Here is a 10,561-nt window from a genome sequence, read left to right on the forward strand (position 1 = left end):
CAAATGTACAACAGTGAACGGCTTAAACCGCACGACGTCACGTCCTTAGCAACGGTCGCGTCTCTACGGCAACATCCTCCGAAGTCCCCTGTCGGCTGCGTCGAGGCAGAGAGCAAAATGTAAATGATTCTCTGGAACTCCGAAGAGCTGAAGACGGTCTGTTGCCATCATGCGGGACGTGCGTTCGTCCACCGCAACAATGCACAAAGAACGATATGTGCGCAGGATCCTTAATCCACGGTGATCCTCCTGTAGATGACCCGCAGATCCGTTCTGCTCTTTCCCACCTGGAACCGGACTGAGCGCGTGAGCGGCTGAACAACCCGGATCTCCTCCAGCGGCGCGTGCGGCCGAATGGATCCTGCTGTGCTCATATTCCTGCTCTACGTCATGATTGCGCACGAGCTGTTCTGCGGGTGGATGCATTACCGCAGACAGAGACACAAAGCCCGCAAAGCTGAGGGACCTGTGCTGCGCTCAAGGTGTGTGTGTGTGTGTGTGTGTGGGTGGGTGTGTGTGTGTGTGTGTGTGTGTGTGTGAGAGAGAGAGAGAGGAGAGAGAGAGAGAGAGAGAGATGGGACAAGGGAGGGAAAGCTTATATATTGTCATTAAGGATACCCGTTAAAAGCCAGTTCATTAAAGGCTTGGCTGTTTATTCACAATTCAAATATTTAGAGGGTTGTTCCAGCAGTAAGGTCTATATGATGTTCTATGTTTCTTTTAAATTTATAGGAAGGTGTCAAACTCATTTAAATCCAGGGGCCAACATACTTACAACATACAACGTACAATTTGAGCTTTGGTGTTGCAGATTGCTAGAATAATATTACAATCATCATCCAAAATCAAGAGGAAGCTGGAAGTATCTCTGATATTTCATGTATAAGTGAGGCTGAAATTAGAGAGAGTAATTGTTATAGTAAAGGAATATTATCCATTCTTCATTAATTTAAGAGACCATGGACAAATAAGTAAATGCATTAGGCTTTCATCATTTTTTCATATTTAGTCTTTGTCCAGATTGGACCCTGAGTTGAACCAGTTCTGGCCCATGGACTTTAGGTTTGACACCCCTGCAAGGAACATCTTATGGACTGAAAAACATGAGTAAAGTGCTGGAAACAGCTGGTATTTCATGTCTTCCCGTCAGGACTGTACGGGAAGCTGTAGCCATGGTTCACTTGAGGCAAAGGTCTGAGATCAGGTTTTAAAATAGAGATGTATCATTTATATATAGATATTATATTTATGGCTAATTACTAGCTAATCCATTTTTAAATTCCAGGGGCTTAAAGATCACTGGACACATGAAGAATCAAAAACAGCATTTGTTCGATGTTACTCTGTCTAAACCTTTTATTCTTTTATTCCCTTCCCAGTAGCTGGGTGTATCCGAGAACTCATCGGACAAGCAACCACCTGATCCCAGCTGCCAGAGGAGGGAGGGACCTTAGAAAATGTGGACGCATTATAAGAAAAGCCTGAGCTGGCAGAGGTGGATGGATGGATGAATTCTGTTTATTGATCAATTATATAAGGGTTTAACCAAGGATCATCCTCAAAAAAACTTGCTATCATCCAGAAATAATAAATATCAAGCTATCAATTAAAGATGGGACATGAGTTACAGCAGCCCCAAAAGTCACTTTTGCCTTGGATTCTGATAGAGTTACTATTGTTGTCTGAGTGTGTCTTGTCTTTTTGCTGAAAACACACACGCCAACCCAAATGCACACACCTCACACGCACGTACATACGCAAAGGCACACAAGCCAAACTACATTTTCTTTTCAGTTGTACATTGATTAAAGGCTTCAGTCTCATGAAAGGTGCTGGTTGCTGTGTCTTCGGGGACAACAAATACCAACTGGTTACATTCACCACTGGGAAGGTGGCTTTTGGGCCTTGGACTCAATATCTGAGTAAATGTGGATATAATGCACATATAAACAACACGCATGTTAAATACATTACAGCATCTTTGTAAAATAAATAATAATTTGAAACTATGTAATGTTAGCCAGTAATTAAGAGAATTTATTTTACATTGACCAAAAACAAAACTGCAAAGTAAAGCAAAAAATATGTGAATGGTTGTTATTATTGTTGTTAATAATAATATTGTTGTTGTTATCATCATCATGACTATTATCATTATTATTATTGTATTGTGTTGCTGTTGTTATTGCTGGTATTATTATTGTTGTTGTTGTCATGTTCATGTTGTCATGATTTATTTTACTAACCTGCTGACAGAATTGTTCAACCATGTTGAGGCTTTGTCAGAATTGAACACCAGAGGTGAAACAGCTTCAAAACGTTGACGTCCAGCTGTCTTTTGTTCTTAAGCGAACGTGTTTTCTTTGATCTGGACCACTGAGAACCTTCACTGACACGTTTCAACTGGGGGTTTTAGGAAGAGGCCTTTCCTCCAGTGTTGACCCCTGACGTGTTGCTATTAACCAGGCGAGTTGGCCAGCGTAGCCGCAGGGTGACGCTAGGCAGGGCAGAGGACCTCCACAGGGATGGAGGAGAGCAGGAGAAGCTGCTACACCTTCCTGGAGCCCCCCAAGAATAGATTAGAGAAGGTACAACCTCAGTCTGTCCACCTCAGGGGGATGATCAGTGGATTAAAATGGGTTGTAGCTTTCTTTCCTAGGAGCTCCAGGGATGGAAAAGTGTGGAGTGCCAGGGGAACCTACCCTCTAAGCCCCCTCCTAGGTCCAGTTCCTGCCGCGTATTGACTGCTAATGCTGCTTGACAGGGCATTTTGTAACTGTCCTAAGGCGATGACCAATGCCATGCACCAGGAGGCAAACGCCTATTGGTGCTCTGCTTTCCGATCGGATTGAGAAAGATCGGAGGATGTTCATGAGGGGTTTTCCCAGTCAGGGGAGGCAGGAGAGGCCCGTCATGATAAATAAAGGAAAGAATAACGAGAATTAGTACTATTTGCGCACACACCGAGTAGTGTTTGTGAATTTGGCCTATGCACTTAACCCATCTGTTTACACACCAGTGAACACACACTTGCCAGGCGTGGGAGGTTTTAATAGAAATATTAAAGCATTGCCAAGTGCCATGTTGTTTTTGCTGATACGGAATTAGAGATATAATTATATGTTTCTGTACCCTGCAGAGGGTAAAAATAAATGCCAGCTCCTGGTGGAGCAGGCAGAACAGGGATGTCAACCCCAATGACAATCCACCCAAGCTCGTCACACATGCTCAAAACAGGGAGTGATTTTAAGTGTGCATGTTTGTGCACATTTCAAACATTCTCTCTGGTTTCTGCATCTAGGAAATGACATTGAACGCACAACAAAAGCTGCCAAGAAGAGGCTTTTAACGGGTATTTGTTGCCTTCGTATGAATAAGATCTTTAATAGGGGCATAACTAATATAAAAGGTAGATCATTGGTGAAGTTTGTGCGCTGATGCCAACTCTGGTGTGGGACCTTGAATCTGAAAATAACTTTTTATCTTATCTAACAATAAAGTTTTTATGATGACGCTTAACAAATCAGAATAACTAGCAGAATTTCTCAAGCCTGCTTGAATGCACTAGGTGTGTTATGATGATGTCAAAGCCGGTAAATCCAGTAAAGTTGTCAGGTGGCATTTTGACAGGGAAAACCATCCATCAACGTCATATTTCTGTTTGGTGAAACAAGCAAATGATTCTGCAGATGCTATATGCGTATCTGCATCCAGAAAAACCTTCAGAGGACTAAGGTGACCTCCTGGCCCTTAAGCCAGTCACCTCTTGATGTGCACGCAGCTCATTATACGCTGAAGTACCCCTTCAAAGGTTTCCACCATGACGGCCGTTTCTTGGGAGCTGAATTCCCTCCCTACCTGCTTAATAGTTTCCAGAATGCTGACTAGAAGGAACAAGCAGATAATAGTGTTATCTGTGATTGTGCTCAGTGAACAACGGCGCTGAGCTCAGCGGCCACCGCGGATGTCCGCTCCGAAACAGCCGGGTCTGGTCCCATTGGGACTTTATGTCAGCAGCCGCAATTTCTCTCTTATTCATTTTTAGAAATCATACAGACTTAGCTAACCCCCCCCCCCCCCCCCCCCCCCCCATACACACACACACACACACACACACACACACACACACACACAAACAAACAGGTTTTGGATGATAATTAATATTTTTAAAAAGAGGTTTCTTTTAGAAACCGGATTGACAATGTCGTGCGTCTTAGCGCCAGTCTCGTGGAAAGTCTACTACAGACGTCACGGACATTTTTGAGGGGCACGGCTTGTGACATCAGCCTAAACTATAAAGCCGGCCTGGAGGAGGCCCTTCACAACTTCACAGACTCTTATGGCGCACGGAGCTGCTCTTAACACCGTGAGTACTCCTTGTCTCTTGTTCCCTCCTGCACACACTGAATATCTTGTATAAAATTATATTATACGCGTTGTATCACGTTTGTATTTTTATTTTAATGCATTTGAATGATTTATTTGACGGTCTGACGACCTTGAAAAGTCTGATGCAACTTCTTGACAACTTTGCGCCGCTCGTGAAACCACGTGAACGTTTTTCCGAGTTTCTTCTGCGTAAATGTCTGCGCTCTTCATTGGATATCCATATCTATATCTATATACGTCGTTTTCTTAATGTGAAGTACGATATTGAGCGTTAAATTAGGTGTTTTTTTCTCTTTTCTCTTTAACCCCTCCCCACACACGCACAAATATTCCAGGAAACGTCATATAAAGTGCGGCTGGGTGTGTAGTGACGTTACGGATTCCGTTGAATTTTTGCCATATTACGCGCGCATCGAATCGTGAAAAGATAAGATATCTTTACAATCACCCTTGGATTAAAACACAAAGAATAAAAGCGGTGGATCTCGTTTTGGCTCCTTTTCAGCACACAAAGTTCACGTTACGCGCCCAAACAGCTCAGCTTTGTGTTGCGTTTGGAAGCCCAGAATCAGTTTCTGTTGACGTGTCACCATTTTGCCATCGTTCAGATCAGGGATGGCGTCGGTTAAATCTGCCGGGATTTGATCAAGAATGTAAAAGTAATTCTGCGTCTGTCCTCTTCCAGGTGAACATGGCATCAGCTTCACTCAGCTCCCAGCTCAACAAGGCCGTGCGCCAACAGTACATGAGTCTGCCTCAGGGTAACACCTGCATGGTCACCTACGTCTGGATCGATGGCACCGGAGAAGGCCTTCGGAGCAAGACCCGCACCCTGTACGAGGAGCCCAAAACCCCCGCAGGTAATAAATGCGTAGTTACAATGTTTGGAGTTCTTTTTAAAATTAAAGAAAAAAAAGGGCGGTAATAAACTGTCCAGGCTTGTCAGGGAGACGCGTCACAGAACAGGGTGGGAGGTATATTGCAGACAATATCCATGTGCATCCGGGAACAGCTGTAAAGTTCAGAAAGTGAACAAATATTTGCTGATATATTCATCACCATGCAGCAGCAGTGTGGGCCCTACACACAGGGAAGCTCACAATCATTTTAGCACGCTTCACTTTGAGTTTCCACCTTTGACAAATCCGTTTTCTACTCATGTTGACACTTGTCTTTCTGTTTTCTCTGACTGCATTTTCCCACCCCCCAAAAATCACAAAGTTATATGAAATCAATTCATTTGTTTTAGTACATTTGTACTAATCAAAACAGCAACCGATGTTTTTTTGTTATCTTGTTTATCTTGATCTTGTTTTCATGATGGGTTACTTTTTTCCCACCTTTAATGTCACATTTAATCATTTGTATCTTTTTAAAGCCTTGTTTGCCTAAATCTCAAACATTGTCTCCCTCAGATGTTCCTGAGTGGAACTTTGACGGCTCCAGCACGTTCCAGGCAGAAGGTTCCAACAGTGACATGTACCTCATTCCCGTTAGCATGTTCAGGGATCCATTCAGTCTGGACCCAAACAAACTGGTTCTCTGTGAAGTCCTCAAGTACAACCGTTTGCCTGCAGGTAGAGTTCACGGCGTTTTTCTTTTCTTTGGTTTGTTTTTTTTAATATGTTTTAGGATGAGCAGAAGATTTATGCTTCTTTTTCCCTCCCTAGAAAACAATCACCGCAACAGCTGCAAGAAAGTAATGGACAAGGTCGCCGACAGCCACATCTGGTTCGGCATGGAGCAGGAGTACACGCTGTTTGGGATGGATGGGCATCCGTTCAGTTGGCCGAGAAATGGTTATCCTGCACCCCAAGGTGATTCAACTGACCTCCTTTCAGAGGGAAACAAAAATAAACTCTGACAAAGTGTGTAAAACACAACATAATAGACCTTTGAAAATGAGGACTAATAAGTCTTCAGAAATCATTAACTTGATGAGACCATTTATCATCGTGATCACGGCTAATTTGCCAGTAAAATAGAGATTAATTGTTGTTTGGAGACAGAATTCGGGATCCCCTGTTGATTAGATATGATGCATTTTTGCTCCCGATTATTTTGTGTTAACAAGCTTGCAATAATCATCCCCATCCAGGACCTTACTACTGTGGGGTGGGAGCGAACAACGCCTTTGGACGCGACATCGTGGAGTGCCACTACAAGGCATGTCTCTACGCAGGGGTCAAAATCTGTGGCACCAACGCCGAAGTGATGCCGTCTCAGGTAGATATCAACATCGCAGCAGGGATCTTGATCCAGAGACGGCACGTGGAGCTCGCTCTTCATGTCTGCTGCACACTTTCGTCTGCAGTGGGAGTTCCAGGTGGGCCCCTGTGAGGGCATCGACATGGCCGACCACCTCTGGATTGCCCGTTACTTGCTGCACCGGGTGTGTGAAGATTTCGGAATTGTTGCATCACTGGACCCCAAACCAATGGAGGGCAACTGGAACGGCGCCGGCTGCCACACAAATGTCAGCACCTTGCAGATGAGGGAAGAAAACGGACTCAAGTGAGTAACATTTTAAATACACGGATGTATTTCTAGGGTGGATACTGTCAAGCTCAGTAGGTTGTATTGACAAGCTCAGCATAGATGGTGACATTAGAGTGACTGTGGAAGAAGACACCATGGGCGGAGTTAGGCAAGAACATCATGTTCTGAGAAGTTATTAATACATTAAAAGGAATTTTTGATCAAAACGGATACCACTATTTATATTACTAGAATTCTGCTTCTAAATGGAAGCAACTATTATTTAAAATTAAGTGATCCTCATGAAAGTTGAATCTGTATGAAACATGGAACCTCAGTGGCTGATAATCCATGGCTATCATCATTGGAGTCACTGAGAAGCTGCTGTCATTTGTGTATCCGACACATTTGCTATTAACGTGATAATAAAAAGTTACTTCTCCCCTGCAGAGTTGGGGGTGGGGGGTTGGGAGTAAGTCTATTCTGGTATGTAACAGCGCTCCAACTGCAGTAATGTGCAAGCTATAATTATGAGACAGCCACAGGGTGGATAGGTTCAGGCTGCAGTGCAATAGTCTGTGAAAATGTGTGTGGTTTATTCTGCCACAGGCGTGACTGCAATTCTTTGTTTGTGCAGCTTTATTGCGCCATTCCTTCAATTTAATTTATGTTCAGCTTGAGTCAGAATTAAAAGTTCAGGTTTCAAGTTACTGGAGTTGCGTAACAAAAACGGAAAAACAAAAAGAAGTTGATTAAAGCCAGAAAATCAGCTCTGTGTTGTTTATGAGATGAGGCCACTTCACATGATTTCAGTTTTTCTGTCAGTTGTGAGATAACCAGTTGCATTGTGGTCACCTACACACATGACCAAAACATTATGGGACATTAGTGATAAAAGAAATTAATTATTCAATTGTTTCTACAAGTTGAATGTATTTTGGAGAATTTTTAAACTTGGCGATAAATGTTATAAATCGACGTTAAATTATTTATCATAAATGCAGCTATTTACTGCCCCCTAGTGGTCATATTTGTGAATTTAAAAAATAAGATCGATTTTTATAAACCAACAATCAGGTGTTAGTCAATAAAGAAATTGTACAAGTGTGTATATTGGCATTGTAGGTATTCTTAAAACATTTTGCAGTTTTTAATGAAATGCCTTTTCTTCTGACGGCAGGTACATCGAACAAGCCATCGAGAAGCTGAGTACAAAACACAGCGAACATATCCGTGCATATGACCCACATGAGGGAAACGACAACAAAAGGCGTCTCACAGGTCGCCATGAAACCTCCAGCATTGAAGATTTCTCAGCTGGTGTGGCCAACAGGGGCTCCAGCATCCGCATCCCTCGCCAGGTAGCCCAGGAAATGAAAGGTTACTTCGAGGATCGCCGACCATCAGCTAACTGTGACCCGTATTGTGTTACAATGGCCATTGCAAAAACATGTCTGCTCAGCTCAGAAGGCAAAACAACCGATTCTAATACAGTCATAATGCACTGAGCACACCCGAGTCAGAACTCGACAACAAATTGTCAATACACGTTCATCCACAACATCCGTTTCAATGCTAACTTATAAATTAAACATTTTCTTTTGTGAAAACCATTTTTTTTTTTTTATTCCTGGGACGAAATAAATTATTGTGCTCCAGAATTATGACAATACATTTTCGGTGAATTGAAATAAAATGTCAGTGGGCCTTTCATGTCTTGTTTGGACTTTTCTTATTTTATGTAGACGTGTCGCGTTCTTGACCCGGACATCCAAAATGACAGTATCTGTATTTTAAGGCTAAGGTTTGGTAGAAAAAAAGTTCCACCTTTTTCAAGGTTTTTATGACTCAAATATCAGTTTTACCACAAAAAGGAAACCATGTGTTTTACTTAAAAGTACAATTTGTGGGATTTGCTGCAGCAGCAGAAAAGCGTGTCAATCGCCACACACACAGGGCTGTGTACTTTCCCCCCTCCTCTTCTCCCTGTATACAAACTGCTGCACCTCAAGCCACCAGTCTGTCAAACTGATCAAGTTTGCGGATGACACCACCCTCATCGGGCTCATCTCCAATGGAGACGAGACTGCCTACAGGAGGGAGGTGGCTCGACTGGTGTCCTGGTGCGGACACAACCACCTGCAGCTGAACGCTGAGAAAACAGTGGAGATGATTGTGGACTTCAGGAAAGTCACAGCCCCTTTGCCCCCCTTGCCCTCATGGACTCCCCCATCACCATCGCGGACTCCTTCCGCTTCCTGGGCACCACCATCACCCGGGACCTTAAGTGGGAGCCGACCATCAGCTCCCTCATCAAGAAGGCCCAGCAAAGGATGTTCTTCCTACGGAAGCTGAGGAAGCTCAAACTGCCTCCCAGGATGTTGGCGCAGTTTTATACGGCCATCATCGAGTCCATCCTCCCCTCCTCCATCATGGTGCTATGCTGGTGCCACCGCCAGGGACAGACTGAGGCTGCAGCGCGTCGTGCGCGCTGCCGAGAAGGTGATCGGCTGCAGGCTTCCATCCATCCAGGACCTGTATATCTCCAGGACCCGGAGGTGTGCAGGTCGGATCACGGCCGACCCTTCCCACCCTGGTCACGGACTGTTTTCCCCCTCCCCTCAGGCAGGAGACTACGGTCCATTCGGACCAAAACCTCCCGCTACACGAACAGCTTCTTCCCCTCTGCCATCAGGCTGCTGAACACCAAGTGACTGATCACTGAAGCACCATGAACAGCAGCCAGTCGGACTCACGAACAATACATCACATTACTCCTCATGGACCTGCACTATTTCTTACCACTTACCTCTTACCACTTACTATTTATGTATATACTGTATATATGTCTTATTTTATTTTATTTATCTTATTCTAGTGTGGTCTTCTTTATGTTGAATGTCGCAGCGTCACACCAAGACAAATTCCTAGTTTGTGTAATACTGTGTATTACATGAACAATGGCAATAATCTGCTTCTGATTCTGACATTATAGTCATGAGACAGCTACGCCTACAGGTGTCCGCCAGGTGGCGCCACTTGTATGAAGTCCTGTTATTATTGATTTAGCCTCTATTTTACCAGGTTGTCCGTTGACATTCGAGCTTTGGCGAAGGAGACCCGGCCAAGATGCTGAACTGCTGCACGGCTGCTGCGTGCCTTCGTTTTTTCTTATTCGAGATTCGATCAAAGGTCAGAGTGTCGCAACATTGCAGCGCTGTCTGTGCAGGAGCGTCAAAACATCGGCATTAAATGCTGCTACACAACATTTAGAGAGAAGACTTGACCTGAAGTGTCCTGTGGTCACGCTCCCACCTGACGTTCGGTCTGCCTAGCGTGACCTTATCCTTTTACTGATATTCAATCCCGTCACTTTCAACCCCCCAAAGTCAATAGGACTCATTCTTGAAGCTTTATGAAGGGTGGACTTTGTGAGAGCAGTCAAGACAAAAGAGAGATGCTGGTCCGATGCAACCGCACACGAGATTTCCCTGGATACTGGCTGTAACTTGGCAACCGCGGTGTTTGCCTGTAGTTGTGGATACGCGTGCTTCTGCAGTCTGGGGGTGCGTTTAAGTTGTTTCCTGCAAGGTGATACGTCTGAAAGTTCGAAGAAAGTCAAATAACATTCATTCTAAACCACTGATGTTCCATACCACATCTGCCCCTCAGCTGCAGCTGCACATTGAGACAG

The 10,561-nt window shown here is 44.1% G+C and overlaps 1 protein-coding gene and 1 long non-coding RNA gene across 3 annotated transcripts; both read left to right on the forward strand.

Annotated features, from left to right (window-relative positions):
• Positions 1–11: 11 nt before the first annotated feature.
• Positions 12–2,961, forward strand: LOC130516797 (uncharacterized). Of its 2 annotated transcripts, none has more exons than XR_008947587.1 (2): positions 12–482; positions 1,380–2,961. It is a non-coding gene; the product is annotated as an uncharacterized LOC130516797 (long non-coding RNA). The 2 variants fall into 2 exon arrangements; XR_008947586.1 differs by having other exon boundaries at positions 1,383–2,961.
• Positions 2,962–4,187: 1,226 nt separating this feature from the next.
• LOC130516795 (glutamine synthetase-like) lies at positions 4,188–8,580 on the forward strand. The gene is made up of 7 exons (XM_057018066.1): positions 4,188–4,366; positions 5,075–5,249; positions 5,805–5,966; positions 6,060–6,206; positions 6,488–6,615; positions 6,704–6,903; positions 8,048–8,580. The coding sequence occupies exons 1-7, from the start codon at positions 4,340–4,342 to the stop codon at positions 8,373–8,375; spliced, it is 1,167 nt and encodes a 388-aa protein (XP_056874046.1). The 5' UTR covers positions 4,188–4,339; the 3' UTR covers positions 8,376–8,580.
• The last annotated feature ends 1,981 nt before the right edge of the window (positions 8,581–10,561 follow it).

This window comes from Takifugu flavidus, chromosome 20 (assembly GCF_003711565.1).
Source record: "Takifugu flavidus isolate HTHZ2018 chromosome 20, ASM371156v2, whole genome shotgun sequence".
NCBI classification, from domain to species: Eukaryota; Metazoa; Chordata; class Actinopteri; order Tetraodontiformes; family Tetraodontidae; genus Takifugu; species Takifugu flavidus.

Excerpts from the sequence above, each read along its gene's own strand:
- LOC130516795 (XM_057018066.1), top strand. The coding sequence starts at position 4,340 with ATGGCGCACGGAGCTGCTCTTAACACC. Across the intron at positions 5,250-5,804 it reads GGAGCCCAAAACCCCCGCAG|ATGTTCCTGAGTGGAACTTT; the intron begins GTAATAAATGCG and ends TGTCTCCCTCAG. Across the intron at positions 6,616-6,703 it reads CCGAAGTGATGCCGTCTCAG|TGGGAGTTCCAGGTGGGCCC; the intron begins GTAGATATCAAC and ends TTTCGTCTGCAG.